The sequence below is a fragment of the Pseudopipra pipra genome, chromosome 4 (genome assembly GCF_036250125.1).
Source record: "Pseudopipra pipra isolate bDixPip1 chromosome 4, bDixPip1.hap1, whole genome shotgun sequence".
In the NCBI taxonomy this organism is placed as follows: domain Eukaryota; kingdom Metazoa; phylum Chordata; class Aves; order Passeriformes; family Pipridae; genus Pseudopipra; species Pseudopipra pipra.
In genome coordinates this window covers 33,334,437-33,359,650 of record NC_087552.1, presented here as the reverse complement: position 1 = coordinate 33,359,650, position 25,214 = coordinate 33,334,437, and the positions used below count along the sequence as shown (strand labels likewise).

Genomic DNA, 25,214 nt, shown 5'->3' with positions numbered 1-25,214 from the left:
TGATTTGGATATCTGCAATGTCTAAATCTATCCTTAACTGACTATAGTTTGGGTTTGTTTGCGGTTTTTTTATGGTCAGAGAAGAGTAATAAGCATACTAAGGTGCGATTCATTTGACCAGTTAGAAACCTTTTTGAAGAAGAAATTAGTTGTGCTTTAGATTCCACTAACTTCATCTCCAGGGATTTCTGAGACTACCAGAGAAGTCCAGGGTGATCAGCTTAGATACAGATATCTACATTGTAGACAAACTAATAACAAATTAAAACCACTCAAGGGGACTATGAACTAGCCATTCACCCCTAATCTAACAAAACAGTGAGAAAGACAAACAAAAGAATACAAAAATGTTGGCAGGGACTCTAGCAGCAGTGTCAAAGAATGCAGCGCTATTGTTCAAGACACTAGGGAGCCCTCAGCTAGAATAGCAGATCCAGCTGTAGCAGTGCTCAAGAAGGCAGAAATCAGTTTGAAAAGAGGCACAGATAGAGGTTCCTCACCATATATGGGGAACTGCTACTGGAAAAGCAGGAGAAGGGACACTAACAGAGGCTCAGAGAAAAGAGGTCTAAAAATTTGATACAAATTGTTTTTCCTTGGAGAGAGGTAAGTTTCTGACAGAGGTAATACAGGAAACGTTCTTTGTTGCCAGTGCAAGAGGGTAGAATCAGTAGGCATAAACACACTTTCAGCATTTTTTCTTATATTTAAACAATTTAAATTTACTTAAATACCAATAAATATATATAATAAACTATAATAAAATCTCTCATCTGAATTTTGTGCATTTTTCCCACAATAAAGCATTTCTCTACTTGAATGCTCGTGTCTTCAACAAAAGCAGAAAGATTGATATAAACATTTCTACATTTTTATAAATTATATATAAAAACCAGATATATACATATGTAAACCCACAAGCAAAAAGAAATGAGACACAAAGTTACTTCTCAAGAACTAGTAAAGGAACTGGGCAAGTATCTCTTATTACTTCCAATGTAGTCAAACTAATGCTTAAGGGTCTTTCTTTAATTACTGTATCTGGGGGCTATTTTGAAACAGTATTACATACATTTTGGAAATTATTTGAAAGTGGTCTGACAGATGAGTTAGTGGAAAATTCAGTGAAAGAGAGTGGAAAATTCACCAACTGATAGGAAATGGCTAACTCCTTCACTATCTCACGACACCTTGAATGCTGTCGTGACAGGGCATGGAAATGCAAAGAACTACTTTCAACAGAAATAAGAGAAACTGTCAAATCTTGTACACATAAAAGTCATTGTAATTTGACTGTGCCCATAATCATGCTTTGTTTTCATCTGTTTTGTACAGGCAATAGCATGAATGAGGGTCTGTACACAGCAGCATGTTGAGCTGGTTGCCATTCAAACTGCAAATGGGCTTTAGGCACAGAAGCAGCTTCAATAACTATGGGCATGTTTCAAATACTGGGGCTGTGAGGTAGAGGTCAGGAAGCCCAGAAAAGACAATGTCTGCCTCCTCCTCTTTGATCTTTATGTTAGAATGGAGGTCTAGTGAAAATAGTCAGTCATAGCAACAGACTTGCTTTCAGTTGAAAATAATTGCATATATATCCAAGATATTTGGGAATATTAATTGTAATTTTTTTTATAACAACAGTCCTGACGAAAGGGGAAAGAGAAATTAATAAAATGTAAAATTACCTGATCTTTAAAAAAACGAATTTAAACTAATATCAGTAAGAAGGGGTTAGAGATCAAGCCCTATTTATCTTAATGAATATATTATCTCTATTAAATTTTGTTTCCCAAAGTTGTAGAGTCACATCAACTTCCATTTTGATAACAGCCCTTATTTAACGTATTTCCAGAACTCCATGTGTACAGAAAAGCTAGACAAATAATAGGTATTTTTGCTTTGAAATGCCACAATGACATGAGATGCAAAGAACACCTTAAGCAACCTGTCACCTTAGAAAAACTTAAGTATTCAGCTTCAAAACTGCAATCCAGAAAATCTGCTGATTTTGTGACATGTTTATTTTAATTATCTCCTTGTTTGGTTTAGAAAGGCTGCTTTCTGGGCACACCCAGAACAGCTAGCCCAGTAGCTAGGCACTTGCCAAAGCCTAAATCCCTGGAAGTCTAACTCTTATTTGAAAGACATACAGAACATCCAGCAGAGATGAAAAAGATTGGGGCACTCGAATTATCCTAGTGCTCCCACTGTAGGATATTTCCAGGGGAAAGTGACCTTCTTTCACTCTTTTTAAAACTGAATATAGCAAAGATCACAAGATTTATAAATTCCAAGGTGCTTGGCCTTTTTACCTATTTCACCTACTACTTTAATAGGAAGGACATTCCTGAACTGTAATTCCTCCCCCAAGATTATTTCCAATTCAGAATAATCTTCTCACTAGAGCCATTGGAGGTGCTAATTCAGCAGGAAAAAAACAAAAAAAAAAAAAAGAGAGAGAAGGAGTGCAGGTACCTGCTGTTTTGTTTTGGTTTTTTTTTAATTTTACAGTGAGAACAGAGGTTTTAAAGTACTTTGATCTTCCAGTAGATTAAATCCAATGACCAAATAAAAAAGCTAATGCTAGGATAAAACAGATGTTTCTTCAAAATATCAGAAAAATGTCAGAGATGAAACAAATTATGGATCTGGGCAGAAGTTTTCATAGCAAAGTGAATGTTCCATCTTCCAGGAGTCCAGGAGTAAGCGGCACAATGCCAGATCTTATTAACGGCGTTGGCATTTGAATCTACTGCATTTCCAGACCTTTTTCCATTTAAATGAACAGAAAGTCAGAAAATACAGAAGCTGTCTGGGAATTTATCCCTTCCTTTATCCAGAAGGTCAAATAAGCCTAATATTGTGCCCCCTTTACTTTCTGAAAACACATTACAGAGAAAGAGCTCTGCCATGTCAATTTTAGAAATCTTTTGATATCTCTCTCAACTAAGCAATCTGCACCCACAGAAAGATGGGCAGATGCTTTCAGAAGTGTCCTGCCCTTTACTCTCGGTCCACTATGTTGGTTTTTCTTAGCTTTTGCTGAGTGAGTGGTGAGTGGATCTAATGCATATAACTGGCGAGATAATTCAATATTGTTCACTCAGAAAGCAGGGTTAGTAACAATGCTATGCTACAATCCATGGCTGGACAAGGCTTGTACTTTGCTGTTGCTCCAGTTATCATGTATAAGTTATTTAAAGTGAATGAAATACTGAAGCGGACTCCGAGTTCTGCCAGTGCCATGAAAAATAATGTCGCATCTTTTATGTTAGTATTAAAAAAATAACCCAAACCCCACAAAACAAACCCTCCATAAAAACCCCAAAACATTCACAGCTGTAGCCTTTTTCCCCTTAATCTATCTTACTATCTGCAGTACAAAAATGTCTTTCCTTCTTACACTTCCTAATGAGAAAGAATAACTAGCAAGTGTTAAAAGAAGATCTTGAATGGAGTAAAGTAGCTTTCAATGCACATCTTTACACTGTATCTTTTTTCTCTACCTTATAGCTTTCTTTCTTCCTCTGAAAAAACCTGAATAATTAAAAATAAATAAACCAGGAAGACATCTAATCTCTCCTTACAGTAAAGAGAAACAACTCTAAACTGTTCATAATTTACATGTTTGTACAAATGTAAATTGTTTACTCACTACAGTTGTGTAACAACTTCTTTGAACCTCATATCATGGAGGTTCTTAAAAATCATTAGTAATTACTCAATGGCTGAAAAGTTTCCTATCTCAACTCACCTATTTTTATTAAGTTCCTTAAAACGTCTGTCTTGTCCTATCCTTCGCCATTTTTCTGGAAGCTTTTTAAACCCTCCTAATTCTCAAAATCTAAAGTTTATTCCTGGGGAACCTTTTAGCACCAAAAATCCCACATAGAGCTTGACAAAAAATTAAAACCGTTTAGTTGGATTTGAATTCAAAGAGCTTTGCAGAATAAAAATACCAATTATTTGGATTTGAACTCACAGCATTTTACTCACAAAAGATGCCATAGTATTCTAATCATGCCACTACATATGGAAAATATGCATGCTAATAAAATAAATAAGATTTAGAATTATTTGTGTAATCTTACTTCTAACTGTAAACAGAATATACTTGCAAAACAGCAATGCCTCTAATGATAAAATCACCTTTAACTTATCACAAAGATTATATGGCATTTTAATTGTCACCATATGAATACATAAAAGCTTTTACTTTTAGGCTAAGCCAGAGAAAAGTATGTCACTCTTCATAGTGGTAAAAATCAGCAGGATCCAGCAGCATAAACTGAAGCCTATGGTTATGGTAGTAAAAACAGACCAAGCAGGGAAATCTCACAAGATGAGAACAAAATGTACAAATATAAAGGCAAAAGACATTTCTGAAAAAAACATGCTCCAAAAAATGGATTTGAAAGAGCTAGTGGGAATGCTTGAAGTGTTAAAGTGTGGGGGGTTGTTTTGGGGTTTTTTTGGGGTGAAGAGAAGAAAAAACCAATCAATGATTCTCATCATACACATTGCATTGTTCTAAGAATTTTCAAAATCCACCATTTAAAACTATTATTAATAATTCAAGTCTTAAATTTAAAAGAATAGAAAAATAACTGCAAAAAAACCCCTGAACCACAACAATTCCCCCTTTCCATTATCAGTTCTTATCTACCCCAACCAGTACAGTATTTGCCTGTTGTCTCAAGATGAACAGCTTTTTCCTGTTTGCTCCAATTAATTTCCAAGTAAAGTCCTAATAGAATTGAATACACCATTCTTACTAGGTTGCTGAATTTCCCAAACACAGTTAACACTTCATGTTTACTTATCTGCCTCCCCATACTAGATAATATAGGCAGCTATCTACATTGACTGGTCCTTAATACCAGGCCTGCCCCAGAAATAAGCCTGTATGTCTCCTCTCCCTGTTAATGTAAGTGATCCCCAGTGCTTCTCCTCCTCCCTTTTTCCCCTGACCCAAGAAACATTCAGTCATAGATGCCTCTTCAGCTCTGAGCTGCCACCACCCTTCTGTGCCTTTCACTTACGTACCAACAGCCTCTTTTCACTTTGCTGACCCCTTTTTTGAATGACATCATTCCTCCTCCTTCTCCTCCTATTTTCATCTTTGTGTATCACTCCCTCTTCTCCTCTTATCCCCACTTCTCCATCAAGCTCTACTGTCCCAAATGACACTGGTCTTTCTGAGGCCAAAGGTACATCTGATCTTGACGAATCCTTGGAGCATGAAGGAGTAGTAGCTTTTCCCATTTATATCAACCATACTGAGGTGAATTGCTGGTTGAAAAAAGTGATAAGAGTGCTCCTGGGAAAATAGGCAGGAGGAATCCACTGCAGTTTGTTGGCTGAAGATCCTTAAAAATCTATAATTACTAAGTAGATTCAAATTCAAAGAAACATAGCTTCATAGAGACACTTGGCTCTATAGTTTTCTAAAGTCTGGCAAATACTTTTACTTTAGCACAATTCAGTCACTTGCACTTGCAGGATCGAAGGATCTGGGTCAATTGGCCCTTTGTATGTCTGAGGCAAACCTACATATATTGCCTGAAACCAACCACTACTTTCAGTGACTAAACATTCCATTCTTTAGTTGAGTTTTCCTTACAAAAAACCCCAAACCAAACCAAAGCAACTATGCTGTAATGAGTGATAACATGGAAAAGGCCCTTAGGCTATTAAAAAGGAGCATGAAGTATAACACTGAAATTTCTTATGCCCACAATTTTTTATGTATTTTTTCAAGTAGAGAAGACTGGGATTCAAAAGCCCAGTGAAACCAGGTAGCTAGAACATTAACTGCTATATTTTGTTAGCAGTATTATTGGAAGTAGTAGCCAGAACAATCTCACAAATCTACAGTTTTACAAGGGCACTTAAAAAAAAATTACTCCAGATCAGTTTCTGGGTAAATCTTATAATAAATACTGAAATTAACTATTTTTTTTTAAATTCTTATTTATAAATCATTATGATCTACTTGAATTAAAGCACATTCAATCATATTTTCTATTAAAACTGTAGCAGGTGCAATAGAATATCCCTTATAACTCTTACTAAAATTCATTGCATTATAAAACCATTTTCCAACACACTGCAATCATAAGAGGCATGACCCAAAATGAAGGTATTGTCTAATTAATTAACTGTACACTTTTGCTTCCTCATCTATATCTAGACTGAATGTCTTCTGAATTTTCAGTTTGAATAATTGTTTTCATTGTTTTCTCCTTTGCTCCTTATTATCAGCGAGTCATCTAAATTTTAATTATTTCTGCAAGGCACATAATCGTGTGATATATATTTATATTTTTTTTTCTGCATGTTATCGGCATTGCATCCTTGAGGTAAATTAGCACCAGTAGAGTTAAACCAGCATCTTTCAGTTACAAGCATCATTCTTCCTGACTTACGGTTTCATAATAATTTCCTAAAAGACAACACGACTATAAAAAAGAGACTTGAAAACATGAAACTACTGAGGGCAAAATCAGGAGGTAAAAACAATGTAGTGTTTTGGTATTGCAGCTATGCATTGGTTGGGTGGGGAAAGAGATTATGAAGCTAGAAATCCAGTCTTATGAATTCTGAACATCTGAAACATTATGTACCAGCATGAAGCACTTAAAGCCATTGAAAATAGCTGCAGTGAGCACTATGGTTGTTATCATGTTCCAACACAATGGTATTCTCTACATGTCTGAGCTGGTTTAGGTCTTCAACCAGGCAGCCCCAAAATCTTTCCTGCACACGGAATATAGTTTCTGTATATATCATGCACAAGTTGCCTCAGGTACTTCTTGCACACACCAAGTCTAAGGTTGGTCTTAGAAAAGCTTATCACAGAGCAGAATGGCTTCTAAAACAGACTATTTCAGCTGGACAGACCTATAATGATCATCTAGTCCAACTGTCTGAACAATTCAGGGCTGGCCAGTTTTAAAGTGTGTTGTTAAGGGCACTGTCCAAATGCCTTTTAAACACTGACATGCTTGGGGCACTGACCACCTCTTTCAGAGGCCTGTTCCTGTGTTTGACCACCCTCTTGGTAAAGAAATACTTCCATAGATCCAGTCTGAACCTGCTCTGGCACAGCTCTGAACCATTCCCACACATCCTGCCACTAGATACTAGAGAGAAGATTTCAGCACCTCTCTCTCCACTTCCCTCCTCAAGAAGCTGTAGAGAGCAATGAGGTTGCTCCTCTGCCTCCTTTTCCCACAAAAAGACAAGACCAGAGTCCTTACCTGCTCCTCATAGGACACGCCTACTTCAAGCTTAGTACTTACATGGCAGGTTGACTCTGCCTGGACATCAGGTGCCACCAAAGCTGTTCTATCACTCTCGTCCTCAGAGGGACAGAAGAGAGAAAATATAACGAAAGGCTAATGGACTGGGATAAGGGGAGGGAGAGATCACTCAGCAATCACTATCATGGGCAGAACAGACTCCACTTGGAGAAAATTTAATTTATTACCAATCAAATCAAAGTAGGATAATGAGAAAATAAAAACTAAATCTTAAAGCATCTCACCCTACTCCTCCCTTCTTCCTGGACTCAACTTCACTTACAAATTCTCTATACTTCCCTGCTCCCACAGGGGCACAGAGGGACATGGAATGAGGGTTGCAGTCTGTTCATCACACGTCTCTGCCACTGATTCCTCCTAGCTCCGTGTCAGGTCCCTTCCATGGGAGACAGTACTCCACAATCTTCTCCAATGTGAGTCCTTCCTATAGGCTGCAGTCCTTCATGAACTACTCCAGCACGGGTCTCTTCTACATGGTGCAGTCCTTGAGGAACAGACTGCTCCAGTGTGGGCCCCTTCCACAGGGTCACAAGTCCTCACAGCAAACCTGCTCTGGTGTGGGCTCCTCTCTTCATGGGTGCACAGGTCCCTGCCAGAAGCTTGCTGCAGCACAGGTTTCCCATGGGGTCACAGCTTCCTTCAGGCATCCATTTGCTCCAGCATGTAGTCCTCCACAATCTTCAGGTGGAACTCTGCTCCCCTGTGGACCTCCATGGGCTGCAGGACAGCCTGCCCTCACTATGGTCTTTACCACAGGCTGCAGGGGAATCTTAGCTCTTGCACCTAGAGCACTTCCTCCCCCTCCTTCCCCACTGACCTTAGTGTCTGCAGGGCTGTTTCTCTCATATACTGTCACTCCCCTCTCTGGGTGCTCTTGTGCAGCAGCTTTGTCCCCTTCTTAACTATGTTATCCCAGAGGAACTACCACCATCACTGATGGGCTCAACCTTGGCTAGTGGCAGGTCCATCTTGGAGCTGGCTGGCATTGGCTCCCTCAGAAATGGGGGAAGCTTCCAGTAGCTTCTCACAGAAGCCACCCGTGTAGCCCCCTGTTACCAAAGCTTTGCCACACAAAGGCAATACAAATTATGTCTCACCAGCCTCCAAGAGGTACAAATTGAGCTTCTTCCTGAAAATAGACCAAAGGCTGCCCCCAAACAGAATGAATTAATCAGAGAATGAAGTTGAAGCAGTTGGATGGGAATGGATGTGCTGTCCTTCAGTGTCCTTCCACAAGAAACTTGCCTTAAACTTGCCTTAAACATAACAGTCTGACACAACACTAAGGCTCAGAAAGCCCAACATATTTGTAAATACACAATAATGGATCAAATGAAGATATAAACTTGTTATTATTAGGCCTTGATAAAATTAAATATGGCTTTTTTTTCCCTGCTCGACAAAGAAATTCACGAGGATGCTCAACTGTATGTTTCTAGATCTACACATCATTAGCTCTTTTAGAACTGATAACACCCTTGGTTACAACAGATATATTATAAATTTTATCTAGGTAAACAGTGTATCAGCTTTACTTTTGAAAGATGAAAAGCCCATCTGGAAAAACTCTTCAAAGCACTAGCTTTATGTACCCTGCTTAATCTTTAAATCTTGTGGTTTTATCAGTACAGGTACAGTGCAGCAAGAAAAAAAATCAGTGTTTCTTCTCACCCATTCCTAAGACTGCAATTTCTTATAACTAATGCTTTATGAATTGTGAAGATGCATTTTTAAAGCAATTTCATCCAGGTCCTCTTCTGGGCATCTAAAGAACAGGTTTTTAACAATGCTTTTGCTTCTTGAGGACCGTGTTCCTTTGAAACGCACTTTTTCTTAGAAGAGATGTCTTTCTGTTTTCAGGACTGTATTTGGATGCTGTGACATGTCTTATTATATCAGCTCAGTCATATTCCACTGACTTGCATTTTAAAATGTGAAATGAATGTACACTTCTTTTTGGATTACAAAAGAAAGATAATACAACACAGTTGCAATGTTTTTGTCTGCAATGATAGAACATTTACAATCGCAAGTATAATATTACCTGCAAGGGGCATGTAACCATCTCTCACTTCTATACTGATAATACAGGGTTTTTATTAGCCTTTCCATCCATTTCATATGGGATCTGTAGCAACAGTTTCCTAGATTCCATGGGAACTAGTGGTAAAAGCTCATTTATAAGCACTGACAATTTAGAAAACTACCTCAAAACAAAAAGGGGAGAAACGTTACTCATAAGATCACTGAAGGGACAAATGGAAGACCAGTGTTTTAACCTGCTCAGTAACTTAGATGTTTGTACACTATTTCAAAAAGCAAGGGGTAACAAACACAGCTAGAATAATAACATAAGAAGGAATGTGATGTTCAGCAAGGACAAGTAAGTAATGCATTTAAACACCCTTAATCAACAGCAGCAAAGGAAAGCAATGCAGAAGATCTGGTTGTTAGCATGTATCTCATGACAAATATATTTCAATAGCATCATGATGGTGAGGAGAGGGAAAAAAAAAAGAAAAAACAACTAACACAAAAGGAAACCCTAGAATGAGTATGGTCTTTAAGATATATGAAGCCGTTATTTCCATTTCTTCAGCATAGCACTTGGATGCAGTGCAGCAGCCAGTCTGGCATTTCTATTTGGTACCAAACGGAAAGGTTCCAGAGCAAAATGACGAACAGGATCAGAGAGCAGAAAATGTAAAGGAAAGGGATTATTTAGTATTGCAGGGAGGAAAGCTAGGCAGGAAATAAGGTAGACATCTTTAAATATAGGACAACTAAAAAGGAGAACTCCCTCATATCCATTAGAAACGCATAAAGGAGTAATGAATTAGGTGATATAAAGGCTGATTGAGGCTAGACAAAAGCCAAAAATAAGATTATTTAAACTGTGAAATAGATTGCTTGGGGAAGTTGTGAAATCACTACCCACAGGAACTGCACAGGTTTATCTGATTCTGCCTTCAGGCAAGGAGGATGGACCGGGTGACTGACTGCTCAAAGACCTTTCTTGCCCTGTTTCTATGATTTCTGTGATTCTGCCCTGCCTCTTGCTTCCTCAAGGACAGGAATGAAATGTGACATATCTCTGATACATGTAATGACAAGCAAAAATGACAAGTAATACGTGTATAAGGACAAAAGAAAGACAAAGAATACAGTAACTGAGATAATCAATGTCACTAAATATTGCAATATATATTTCCACTTTCCCCACCATCAATACCTCTAGCATTTATAACTTATCTGATAATTTAACATAGGTCTCAATTTCTTGACTGAGTATCAGTGCAATCCGTATGTTCCTTAATCAATCAATATATAAAGAGAGATCAGCCTTTTAAATTGAATTTAAAATGTGTTCTAAGTTAATGAAATTCATGAAAATAAGTGTTTCAATTAATTTAGTTTTCCTATCCATAACAAAATCAAAACAAGAAGATATTCTAAATAGCCTCCTTCAACCCTTTCAATTTCTGCTAGACTTGAAAGGACCTATCATGGAAGAAATAAAGAGAATATCTGTGATAGAGTTAAGATATTTTAGTGTTTTAATAAAACATTGCAACCACCTCATGTTATTTAACACACATGCAATTTCCTGTTAGCGTGGCACCAGAGGAACCAAAGTTCTTGTTACTGTGCCCCACCCAGTTGTTTTTCCATCAGTGATAAAAACTGCAACTTGGTTTCAGTTTGACTTCTTTACTTCAGTCATGTATTTCAATATTATTATTTCCAGGCTATGATTCTGCAACATGAATAGGTAGGTAGGTAGATTTGGGCACTCAGCAACCAGAGAGACAAAACAATTCTATTAATCACCCACAGCCACATCCCTTCTCTTTTTCCTAAATGAGAACAATAGATTATATATACTATGTCTGTAATATGAATATACCTAAAAACATGAGATAGATTACAGTTTACTCTGTCAAACATCAAATAAGAAAATTCACTTCTTCCGTCACAGATTTTAAACTACAAAAATAACCACAGAAAAAATCATTGCTTTGACTAAGTTACCACCAAATTTGACCTCATAAAAAAGGAATCTATAATCTTTATTTTTTAACTGAAATTAAGGTTGTGTGCTTTAAAGGACTTTTGTTTCAGGAATTTAAAAAATGGTTTTTCCATTCCTTGCTGAAACTTCTTATTCATCTCATTATAAATTAAGAATATACTTCATATTCAAACTATAGCACAAAAAAAAAGTAATGCCTAGAGGATTTGTCATTTATCTTTTTGTCTAAAAACATTTTAGAGCTATTTAAGAATACATGTTCTTATTAAAATTTCTGATTGTATTACTTAAACCAAAAATTATTTAGCATTAAAATTGAGTTATTATTTTTAACATCTTGCAGCCACTAACTGATTTTCATAACGTAAGTAAGAAAGTAAGAAGGTACGATTATCCTAGTTTTATCCAGCAGGAAAACTGAGGTAAGGAAATTTAACCACTTGCCCGGTGTCACATCATGTGACTCAGGCCTGAAATGAGACCATCATTCTGTACGTCAGATATAGCATTTAATTTTAAAAGCCTTTGTAGGACTTAAGCCTATGTCTTAAAGTAACTGTCCTACCATTTCTTAGGTACCATTTCTTAGATTTTATATCAAAAAAGTGCTAAATCTGTGTTCCCCAGAAGCTAATGTAGGACTAAATATTTGTCTTTAAAACATTTCAATACACAGAGAAAGAGAAAAATCAGATGTAGTCAGTATATAATTAACATATCATCACATCCAAAAGAATTACCTAATAAGCTGTCAGGTACAGATTTACAGGGACAGAAGAGAAACTAAAGTTTTCTTAAACATTTTTGAGAATGTAGCATCTTTGCTCAAATGGTCCTATGATAGAGAATGTTAAAAGTACCCCAGAGAAATATAAAATTTGTTGACACAGTTGATTTTCAAGGGCTTTCTCTGTCTAGTCTTTATATTCCAATTCTTTCACTTCCTGTCCATCTAGCATGGTTAAAAAAAATATAAGACATACCTTGATTGTACTAGTGTGTGCACCTGGATATTCTTTTTCCTCCAGTGTTGACCAACGTTGTATAAATTTTGACACCAGAGGATCATCATAGTCAACTATCTGAAATCCTGAGACATTAGCTCCTCCAAACTGAATTTTTGACAAATCTCCATCAGTAAATCCCTGGGCACAGAAAAAATTATGTGTATTATTTCAATACTTTTGGCAGTTCTCTCAATAGTATATAGAAATACAGAGTTACCATACGACTTCTATTGCAGAAGTGTAAGCCAACATTTTCCTCAAACTGGATCCAAGCTTAAATCCTGGGCTGCCAGGATTAAGTTGTCGGCTCTGTCAGCCAGCAACCCTTCTTCTTGCTCACAAGACAAATATCTTTATAAAGCATGGGATGAGTGGATCTGTCCTTGCCATGTGCTACTTCTTAAACAATCCTGTTCATTTCAAGGGGACCGTTTAAATGAGAAAGGGAACACTGCCATGAGCAAGAGTTAAGCAAGCAAGTTTTAGCCAGGAATAGTTACAGCCACAGTTGTGTCCTCTTTTGTCAGGAACTCTAAAGCAGGTGGAACAACTTACTATCTCCTCAGCCTCCTCCCTCTGATACAAAGAACTATTTCTCATTCCTTCAGTTCTTGTATTCTGTTTTTTCCATGATTTAACTTTGCCCAAATAACCATACAAATGCATTTACACGAAATACTGACTTCAGACACTTTAGTTCAAATGAATGTTGAGAGTGAACACAAAAAGAAGCAACAGCTTCAGACCACATTATCATAAGTTGCTACAACTGCTACACTAGGTGCTCCTAAATAATTGCATATTAGTGATCCTCACCAGTGATGTGCTGCTGCATGCTAATACAGACACTTTTATGGGGGTGGTGAAACTTTCTTCAATATTATTGTTAGTGTGACAGTTAACATGAACATTCATTGTATACTCTTAACCTTTTCTCCATCTATCAGCATTTTTTATTCTTAAAATAGTTCAATTTTTTGACTGATCAGACTACAGGAGAACACTACTACAGACAAAAAAGAAAGAAGACAGATTCAGAGAAGATGGGATATGATCAAGTACTAGATAAGTTTCTTTTCTGACAGAAAAACAGTTTTAAAATAATTACCATAAACATTTTATATATGATATCAAACTGCTTTAAAATTCAAGATTCAGTAAGTTTTAGATCTCATGGAATTACTGTTGCAAATTTAAAGTGATGGCTAAAATAGCAAGCAGTTAACATAATTAAATCCACCAGGCATATTTTCTAAAATTTCCCTCAGGAATCAAAATACTATTTATCCAACATTTGCAATGCAAAACACAAATATCTATATTATAAATATAAATATATAATATCTATATATAATATATATTATCTATGTAAGTCATTTAAGTTTTTCAAATTTTCTAAGACTTTTATGCTTGCTTTGTGAATATCAGTACCTTAACTTCTTTATCCAAAAATTATTTAATAAGATATAAAAATGAAACCCCAGTGTTCAGCCCTTAAAGAGGCCTTTAGAGTACAGGGCTTCTTCACACCATCACACTGACAGGATTCTTCAGAGTTCTGCCCGCCTAGAGGGAGAAGTGTTTCGATCAAAGCTGGGAGGAGACAGGGGTTACACCTGAAGTGCAATAGGCACACTATGGTCCTTCTGTTTCCTCAGACTCCTCAAAGGACTATAGAAGACAGTGTAAATTAGGGCACTCTGGGCCCTGCTGGAATTTATATCAAACACTATCACAGTTCAAGAATAAATGATGAAAAAAATTATTTGCTGGCACTCGCATTATACAACCCCCAAAACTCTTTTCTTGAACGGGATAACTGAGATTCAAGCCTGAAGAATTTGCTTTGTCTGTTAAAAAAACTATTGGATTAGTTTTCCTAGCTTCACTAAATAAGTGTTGCTGACTTTAATGTCAGTAAAACGGCTTTCCACCTTTAAACACTTCAAAATAATTACCTTGACAGAATGTAGTGAGTTTTCCAAACTTTCCCCTTAAAAACTATATATATATATACTATCTGATCACCTACATTCAAGAAACATTAATTCAAACTGATTACCCAGCCAATCTGAGAGATAAATATGTATAAATCCGAGACTCACTAGTCTAACAGAATGAAAGTTGATAACTGTAATTTTTAAGTAGTTTAGAAGTGTGAGAGAGAAATTATCAGTTTTCTGAATTAAGGTATCAGTCAATGATGCAGAAAGTTATTTTTCTAATTTCTGTACCCTCTTTTTCTAAAGTATGTCGAAAAAGAGAAGCTCTGTTGAAGTGCTGAGCAACTTTCATTCCCACTGAAGGGAATATCAGAGGAGGTATTAAGTCCTGAAAAGACTCAGCCAATAAAACAAATATCATCTCAACACATGCATTCATTTAGCAAGGATGAAGACATTTAGCTTTTTTCTGCTTTCTAAATTGCACTTAAAACAAAATACTAGTTGATGTGCATTCATAAACAGTAAAACTGAGTAATACAGGTATTTTAAATATTAAGAATACTTACCAGATTTGCAATGATATAATGGTATCCTTTAACATGTTTACCAATTGTGATAACCTGTAAAAAAGAAGAAATATGCCCATAATGGAGAATGTTCACCTGGTACGTGGACAGAGACTTGAAAAGTACAAAATGTGGTATGGTGTAAAAGCTAGTTGTGAGCTTTATGGTATACGATAATGAGTTTGTTTAACTTTTACATTTTATTTTATCTAATGCACCACCAAACATACTCTTTGCTGGTAGAAATTAGCAAGCTGAAGTCCAAGTCCCAAGAGGAACAGTCCCTCCAGACACAGAAGCTGAATGTTAATTACTACGCTGTGTATTAAAGGCACAACCCAGCCAGGAGAGAGCAGGCATCACGCATTAGAAGCACTGAGCCTCACAGACTCTTGCTTAGATTCTGATCCATCTGTAACAGAATTGTAACATTCCTTGAACTAGAAAAAGTTTAAAAGCCCACTGACATTAATGAAAGCATCTGCATTACGAGGAAATCTTTTTAAGTTCAAATTGTTTATTGCCCTAAGTCTTCCTCATAATCTCCCTCAAAGCCAGCTGGTGGTTTCTCAGCAGTCTCCACTGGCAGACGGGTCTCATGGATTGTTCTCCCAAACAAGCCTAATTAAGACAATGTCTGCATGGGGAAGCATGCATTTTGAAGCTAAGCACTTCTCCAGAGAAAGGATGTAGAAGATAAGAGGAGTCTAGAAGCTTATTCCAGTTTTTAAACAATAAGAACAACTTAAATTAGGAGATGATGATTAATTTATTTCCTCATTTAACACATTACTAAAATATTCACACTAGGTATCTTGTAACTTAGGGTACTAGTGAATGACATTCCACGTACTTAGTTACAGAAATGTAACTAAAAGTAGTGTTTAACACCGAGTTTATATTACTAGAGTTTGAGACTCAGATGGATCACATTACATAGCACACAGAAGTAATTAAATTATTCCTCCTTTGAGGTCAATATATACATAATATGTGAACCTTTGTATCCTAAAACAGGATCAGATTATTTAAATCTAAATACTTATAGAAAGGTTTAAGAGCTATGTTTGAATGTATTTCTTATGCAGCTGCTGGTTCCTAAGAAATTTCAGTTAGACCAAACAGATTAGCTCCCCTGTATGAAACATCATTAGTATCCAAGAAAACAACCAACAGCTGCAATCCTTTGGATCAATGGTTAGTAACTCTGCTCTAACTGCCACTAGGTACTATTGCATCAACCCACAAAACTTTGACTTGTGGCACTCATCCATATGAATGCTAAGGATGCTGCCAGTGAGGAAATTCAGTGGTAGTTCCAAATGCTATGATGGAGCTGTGGACACAAAAGCTGTTCACCAGTTTAGAGGACCTTCTCTAGCAGGGATAGACAATTTAGTGGCAGTAATTGCATGGCTGCCCAAAGGGTGTTATGGTGAAATGAGATTCTGCAAAGGAACCTGGCTGAGGAGAGACAGTAGCAATACAATGAAGAGCATGGTAACACTGACCTGCCAGATCAGAAAAGAAGAATATAAACTAGTCTGAGGAGAGCTGGGGAACTGAAATATTTTTCAACTTACATAAATCATTGAAATATGGAAGAGAAACTATAACATGAGACAAACACCAACTTCGCAAACACATTGTGTGGCTATACAAATATTTAAGGGCTACAAAGCATAACTGGGTGAACCTGAGGCTGCCATCACAGCTTAAAATACTTGCAGGATAAATCAAAGCACTAAAATGAAAGGTTTGTTCAATAATAGAAAGCAAGGAAAAAAGTGAAGAAGTTGTTGCTCTGTGTATTGAGAATGCACATCATACTTCAGTATCCAAAAAAGGTCTGGAAAAGCCTGTTGCATTTCTCCAGTAAAAATACACAGAAAAAGAAAAGGGATACTGATAAGAAGTGTCTAATTCAGGCATCCTCATGAAGAAAAGAAAATTTCTTATGTTTTTTTTCGGGGCAGGAATTAAAACAATTTTTTTAAAAAATAATTCTAGTAGGAAAGCAAGACCTAAAGCACTCTGCTATTAGAAGAGAAAATCAGAAAAACACACTCAAAGAATACATCCAGGCAAAGAAATCCATTGTTCAGTATGGATCTTCATTTTAAGAAATGGAGAAAATTAACAGAAAATGGAGAAAGATAGTTAGACTTTATTTTAGGCTACTTGAGAAATTGGAAGTAAGTTTACCTTTTGATATAAAGAAGGGAGGTTACAGAGTGTAAGGATAATGGACTTATAAAACAGACGAAGCTCCAGAAACTGCTAAGCTATCTTGTGAAGAAAATTCCCAAACTAAACCCATATGGGACAGCTAACAGCAGTTTCAGAGAACATACTCGGGGCATGTTTTGAGAACAATTAACTGGAAAGATAATAACTGACCTCTGTGGATGATTCAGTTATCTCAAATTCTTCAGTGACTCACGAATCAAAACAACAGAAACAAAATCTTAGCTATCTGTATGCTTAAGGAGTAGCACAAGTCTATGGGGATAAGCTGCAAAAATCTAAGCCTTTAAACAAGACAGAATCTATCAAAGTGCAATTAGGGCAAGAAAAATATCCCAGAACTGCAATCAAAATAAGAATTAGACAAAGAAGAAAATAGGTCTGTTATGAAACAAAGACTATAAAAATGAGTGGTAACTAAAGGGTAAAGAGGGTTCTTGTTTTTAAAAAGTGGTTAAACAGAAAAACTGAAGAAACAGTCAGCCAAACTTTCATATCAGAGATTATAGTGAATATTACATACTTATTTTTAGAAGAATCTATTGGATAATAAGTTAATAAACGGTCAAAATAGTCTTGACAAGATCAAAATATGTCAAAGCAGTATCTTTCCTTTCTCTGGCCTAATAGATTATTAGTAAATAGCAGTTGTGAAATATCTTGAGTCTAATAAGGTGTTTCTCCTGTAGGACATCATTAGAAACTCCTAAGAGTCACGGACAAGTCACTGTAAGGTAAGTGAACAACAGTTTGGAAAGCCACACAAAATCAACTGAAGAAGACTTATAAGTACTACTTATCTCAATCATTGCTCTACACTGTACATTTCTGGACATGGAAAACAAGTCAGAAAATACGATTTTAAAAAACTGCAGATGACAGGGAGATCATGCTCTCAGAGATCAAATGCTCTGAAGAACAGGATCAAATTCAAATTTATTTTGAAAATTAGAGAAACAGTTTGTGGATATGAATTCCAAATAAAACACACAAATACAATGCACTCTATTTAGGAGACTGCTCATTGTCTGAGCCTCTCCAAAATGTAATGACCTTCAAAACAAAGACCAAAATAACAAGCCCTTCAAAAAACCTTTAAATAAATACAGCTACACTATGATGATATATCCCTACTGATGCTGCACAGTCTCACATGATCAAACTCAAGCCAACAGGGAACTATCCTTACAATTTTTCATTGTGCTCTGCATGCACAAAAAGAAGTAGTACGATACAGAGCCAGTAAGACATTAGGACCGAAGAGGTGGATTTGAAAGTAGCGCAATAATTTGAATCAGAGCATGGTGATGATGCCATGAAAAACAAAATTTAAAAAAAATCATTTTGGCACATAATTTGCATGTGTGGAGAGAAGATATAATTTCCTGTTCTTTTTAAAGCTCAGGAGGCCTTAGCTATGGAAAACAGCATCCAATTTTGGTTAACACACTTTAAAGAGTGAGACAAAATGAACAGATACCCAAGGAAAGTATGAATGACAAAGAGCTTAGAAACATGAATTACAAAGGACATTAAATGAGAAAGAAGTTGTGATACAGTCTTCCCAAGACGTGAAAGGTTCTCAGAAAAGGCATTAGAAGGAGAAAATACTTTCTGGGCGTAAAGAGAACTAATCCTTAGACATAATATAATTATTTATAATGCACCACATATAATAGTGTATCAACTACGCATAATGCAGTCTACTACTTAGGTCGTGAAAGAGCCTGAATGAGATATTTTGTAAATTGTTGTTTTTATTTTAAATAACTAGGATTAAAAACCATACAGGATCATCCAGATAGAATTATCTTGCCTTTGAGTAATGGGAGGGATTATATGATTTGTATGTTCACTTTCTGCCTCATATATATGTGATCCTTGATACAAATCTGTCACTGCCAAATGATGCATAATAATCACAAAAATATGACCAAGACAAATCAACTCAAGATATTTACTTATAGAATACAGCTAACTGCTGTCACTGAAGAATAAAGAATAGCAAACCTGATCAACAATGTCGTTGACTTTATCGCGTTCACAGTCCAAAATCACTCGCCTTTCCTTTTTTACCTCTAAATCTTGAAACAGTGAACGGTAAGTTTCATCTTTTCTGTCATTGTTAATATTTCCTACATTGATAGCAGTCACTTGCCATTTCTTTTCAGCAGCAGAATCCAGCACAGCTTGCAATGTTGATAAGCCTAGTGAAGCACAGGAGAAAACAGAAGATATGATTAAAAAAGCTTCAGGAATTAAAAAAGCTTCTAGAATGTGATTTGTGGGATTACTTATTTAAGATCTCCTATAACTTTTTTGACCTGCCACACATGGTTAGAACTCAGAAACAAAGATATATGTGGGCCCAAACAGTTCTTATTGCATGAAATTTCTATTTACATCACTGCAAGGCATCAAGGTAAAGCCTAGTAAGAACAACCTTTTGGTTTTGCTTCAACCTTCTTCAGAATGGGATTTTGCCAGTTTCACTGTTCCACTGCTGGAATTCCACATAGTGGGAATGAGATCTTCTAGAAGAACAGTGACACAATTACAGCAAGAGGATCAGCTGCTTATTACAAAATGCTATTGAACTGCTTTTGTCCTCAGTGCTTCAGCAGTACTGTATTTAAACCCAGACCTCATTGAGGTCTAGGCAAAATTCCCATGTTCTGCAGTGATGGTAATGGATTTATTATTTCTGTTGCCTATAGTCATACCCCTGATTATGAAAGATGTGCTAAGATATATTTTTCCATGTAGATAAACAGGCTCAATGCGAACACTTACAAGGAGTCTACAGAAGCTTCCATCTTATCCTTTTGGCATATTTCTGACAGGAAGCTGTAATGCTTGTACAGATGCAACTGCCCACAATATACTGTAAAATCAGTGAAGATTTTACCCGATTGATTTTCCTTTTCAAGGATTAAATAACAGAGTATAGAAACATGGAAATTACCACTGGAAATTAGTTTCTGCTATACAACAAGTACCATTTTAATGATTTCCAGCAGTACAAGAATGAGGCTTGTCATGTTTAAATTCTTTCCAGAGAATTCTACATGATCCTAGAGAGCAATTTTAAGAATAGGAGATACTGTTACAGAAAAAAAGAAAATCAGACTTTCTTACAGGAGAATTAACATTTTTGCACATTCATCTCCCCTGAAATCACTGAACATTTGGGAGTCATTTCATTGAGACAAATTCTGACTCGGTATGTAAAGGAAACTTCAGACGTAACTCTCATAGGAAGTAATAGTGATTATGCCCATAAACACAGAAGGAAAGCATTAAGAATTAATTGTCTCATAGTTTGAAAATACATTATTAAATTATGATTGGCCAGTGTTTAGCAATTCAGCTTTATCAGTGAAAATGGTAATGACATACAGCACTACGCAAGACTGGTCATCAGCAAAGGATATAATCTGGTTTTCTAAGTCTTTTTAAAGAACACTGATAGGAAGTTTCGTATGTCATGTAATGAATATTTATTTTAAAATCATACAAAACTACAGACCAATGGTACATATAAACTATTTCAAATGCTAAAGATAAATGTGCAGAATTTGTGTTAAAAGGGAAAGATAAGTCATGTAAGCAAACCAAGAGATGCAGATAATACCTTAAAACATTAAAAAGCATTAAAATAAGTCTATAACTGAAAATACTGTTTGAAATTATAAATTAAAATTAAAAAAAATCAGTCAAACTGAAAAACCTAATCTGAATCATTTTTTCAAATTTCATTTAGCAGATTTCAGGTCTGCCAATATGTTTATATTTCCTCTGGGTTAAATGATCTTAACTAGGCATAAATTAATAAGGGCTATTAATGTTAATACTATCCATTACAAAGGGTTTTTATATTATACTCCTCTGATCTTCTATTTTTCCTAGGGTTTCCCCCTTCTTGGGGTGCTCTCTGCAGAGGTGTCAAATGGCTACCTGAATCACTTGCTTTCTTTTAGGTGGCAGATTTGCCATCCCCATACAGCTTAGTTTACTCTGATATCAGTAACGCATTGCAAAATTACCAAAAAGACTCCAAACTAACAAAAAGCATGCCCAGCAATACTTCTGAGGATGTGAAATTATCTGGAGAGTGGTAACAGAAGTGGGACTCTGCAGAGGAAAAAACTCCAGCAACATCAGTTGTTTTTAAGCTGCAGGATTACTACATGCCTGAACCTCTATTGGTTATCATGAGACAAACTCTTAATTCAGTGAGCTCTGAAAAGGAAGACTGAACAGAGGCTGAATAAATTAGCAGTTCTTTTACAGATAGAATCCTCCAATAATGTTAGTACTTTTTTCCAAGACCCACTGTTTAGCACTGGCAGTGGAGAGGAGGTAAGGATGGTAAAGGACATTAATTCACATTACATAAGAATAGATGCTGTATTAAGCCAGCAATAGTCTGGGCATGCATATACTGAATGGCCTCACTTCTTATAGAAAGGAACTAGAGAGGAAATTGCCCTGTACGCCAGTCAGTCCCTAACCACAGAGGTGCTATAACAGTAGCAATAGATGATTCTTTTGGAATAAGTCATCAAACTAATTCCTGTTAGCCTTCATAGTTTCCATGAAGAGTAAGTCTCTTTGCCTTTTTTATCTCACTCCAGAAGGTGGAAACATTTTAAACTATATATTATTCCTTAAATATACATCACTGTCACTATATCAACAATTATGCAGAAGTGTTAAAAGGAACTGTGGACTTGTGTTTTCAGGATTTGATGTTAGTGTTGCTGGCTACATACTGCTTGACTCTGCAGGTTAACCTTGTGCAATCAGTGGGGAGCACTGTAGAGCAACGATTTACTCCACATAAAGGTAGGAGCTTCATGCCTTGGAGCTTGTTATCACTGGGGTGTCTTGCCACAATTAAAACAAACACATAAGAAAATAAGAAAGAAAATAAGAAGATCTGGCCAGATCCAGACTGTGCAGATCACAGGAAGAACTAGGTGTTTTTCAGTATTTCCTAAATATAAATCACGTGCAGGTCACATTCTACACACTGTTAGATGACTGACAGCGTATTGGCTAAGCAAGTAGTTTTAGATACGTCCTTTCTAAAAAGACAGTGAATTTTTCTGATTCGAATGTGAATTTGAAAAGAATCTGTCAGAGAAATGAGCATTCATTGTCCCATGTGACATTACCTTTGGAGGCTAAATACCAGTATTAATTCTGCTAATTTTAGGGCTTACAACAACAAAAAAGAACTTTCTTTAAGAGGTCCCTTCAGCTTCTGAACATCAGGTGTAAAATGGCATCAGAATGCAGGGAATCTAACGTCACCCCATTACTCAACAAACCATGGAGTGGTATAAATCCTTTAAATCTAATCTTATAATTTAATAGGCACTTATTATTTAACTCTGACCAATCAACATGCAGGCAAGCCACAAAATAGCCTTTTTAAAGGGAACAGGAGCAGGTAAGAATAGAAGAAAGTTAGCCAAGGACTACTAGGTGAGGAGAACCTGAAAAAGGAATGATAATAATGGAATTCCAGAAAAAACAGTCAAACCCCCACCATTTCTGTATAATGCTGCTTCTTCTCAGAAAACTAATTGATATACCACAATTTGCAAGTGATTTTTTCAAGTTCATAAACTGTTATATTATTACTACTACAGCCATAAATGAGCATAGGACTTGAGAAGCCTACCACAGAATTAGTTGATCACAAGTGGTAGGTTTGGGTTTATCAATATCAACAATAACATCTAAGCTCAATGGAGGAGAGGAACTCAAGTATTTATCAAAAGCAATCTCCAAAGAAACAGGGATCTGCATCCAAGATTCTTGCTTGCTTCATGCCCAACTACTGATTTTGCACGTGTGGAGTGATTCTGTGGTAACAGATTTCCCTTCATGATCAGATTTATTTTTACTCTCCTTAGATGTTTCCTTAACAAAAAAAAAAAGAAAACTTTTCATAGAAACTGTTTTACAACATGTGATTAATCTCACACTGCTTAAAGCTTGCAATTCTATTAGTGCATACTGTAATAATTTCATTCTTGTTTAAACAATTTTGTTTCTGTCCCAAGAGCTCATTTCTAAATTTAAGCTTACGCTTATGCTTATACTTGTTGAAGGTAAATATTTCTTTTGTCATTTACTTATCTAATACGAATTCCACATTCCAGCGAGATACATCTGCAAACAGGGACCAGGTAAAAAGTACCACACCTTACCTCTGTCACTGTCATACAAATATGCAAACTTGGTCCACTGATAGTATTCAATCAAGCTAAGAAGAGCTCCCTTGAGGTCAGGTCTCATCTGAATGACAAAGGGATGTGTTCCATCTGTTGGGAAGCTGGGAGTTATGAAGGAGACGTGAAGAGTCCCACAGAATGATGTTATGGTATTTACAGACTTCTTGTCATAGAATCCAAAAATAGCAAAGACTCCTCTTGAAAACTGGGAGCAGACTAGGAGGAAGACAGATAGACAATTAGGTGAGAGAATTTATTTTAAAAAACTATTGAAAAGTCTATCATGGATATATTTATGAGAAGTATATGTCTGACAAAATGTCTGATCACACAAATGCCAGGAGAAAAAAGTAATACTCTGCTATGGAGATTATTATTTGTTAGTATTAGTAATATAAAGTTTCCACAAGAAAAAAACAACAAAAAGAAAATATCAGAGATGTGGTTCACATTCCTAGACAATAAATTCAGAAATAAAGCTCACCAACTTCTTCTTAAAATCAATGTATGCTGTAAAGAATAGTGATGCAAACATCAATGGCAGTTGCAATTTAAAAAATGAGTCATTATGACCACACATACCATTACAGAAGTGGATAATGTTCTGTCATGTTAAAAATAAACTGTCTCTGAGGTCAAGACTTACTGAGCTTTTTGCAGAATACTTTAAATAACTTTCCATTTGTGGAAATATAAAGCCAAAACTAAAAGCAAATCTATTAACACCAATAAGAAGACAATCTTTAAAACCCTTCCTTTTCAAGGCATTATTTTAATTCCTGCTTCATAGGACTCAGCAAAAGCTGGTCCTTCTGGATGACACTTGCAGTCATGTTGCAGAAAGAATAACCTCATAGGTGTAAATAACATGCTGATTATTCACTTTTTATGACTGGAGACAATTTAAGCGAATTGATGAATGTGACTGACCACGGCAGCCTGTGCAAAAGAGCTAGTTCTTCTGGGTTATTCTCTTCTTTGACATTGCAGGGTATACTAGTGCCCAAGTTCTAAAACTGAGGTACAGCAGGGAAATGTTCATCTCTGATTAATTCCCATTTATCACATGCATTTTTTGGTTTGCAGAGTCACCTTGAACAACACACATCCTTCTAGAGAAAACAGCTAGTCAGCCTCATAGCAAGCCCTGCTACACCTGACCTGCTTATAGATAGAAAGCACAGTGTAAATGAAGCTAATTTTGCCCAGCTATTTAATGCACTAATCCTTGCATATAATTCATATAAGGGCAAAAATAAGTTGACTTATTTTTAAAATTTCTTAGATTTGCATTAATACAATATTTTACCTTTCAAAGAAATTGTATATTTTAATATGTGCTTATTTAAAAAATAATATTATTCTTTTATGCCTGTTATTACTCACTGCTATCCTTTTTTCATGGCTTTGCTACCAGTCATCTCTCACGTCCTAATTATTCCTACGCTCCCATTAAAAGCACCTAAACAGTATGAGTGAAATTCTGAGTCTGCCAGTTTTAAGTTATCACCTATTAACTTTAATTAGGTCAGAATTTTACCTCAGGTGACAGAATACAAGTGATTAAAAAACTTGATGAGTAACACCCCTTCACAAAAGGATGCTGCAAGTTTTCCAGGGCTGGGTACAAAATGGTCAGACCTCTTCTGTCCTAACTGCAAATTGATACAGAGTCACAGAATTGTTTAGGTTGGAAAATACCTTTAAGATCACAGTCCAACTGTTAACCCAGCACTGCCAAGTCCAACATTAAACCATGTCCCCAAGTGCCACATCTCAACAACTTCTAAATACATCCACAGATAGTTACTCAACCACTTCCCTGGGCCCTGTTCCAAT

The 25,214-nt window shown here is 36.2% G+C and overlaps 1 protein-coding gene across 4 annotated transcripts in view; it reads right to left on the bottom strand.

Moving 5' to 3' along the window:
• The window catches only part of GRIA2 (glutamate ionotropic receptor AMPA type subunit 2), a 96,068-nt gene that overhangs the window by 28,203 nt on the left and 42,651 nt on the right, over nt 1–25,214 (bottom strand). For all 4 annotated transcript variants that reach the window (XR_010430097.1, XM_064652322.1, XM_064652321.1 and 1 more), the window contains exons 3-6: nt 23,352–23,591; nt 19,138–19,334; nt 14,881–14,934; nt 12,345–12,506 (exon numbers count right to left, since the gene is read on the bottom strand). Coding sequence is in view for 3 of the 4 variants with exons in the window: in XM_064652322.1 (XP_064508392.1) it covers nt 12,345–12,506; nt 14,881–14,934; nt 19,138–19,334; nt 23,352–23,591 (653 nt within the window). In the remaining variant the exon portion in view is untranslated. The remainder of the gene's footprint in view (nt 1–12,344; nt 12,507–14,880; nt 14,935–19,137; nt 19,335–23,351; nt 23,592–25,214) is intronic.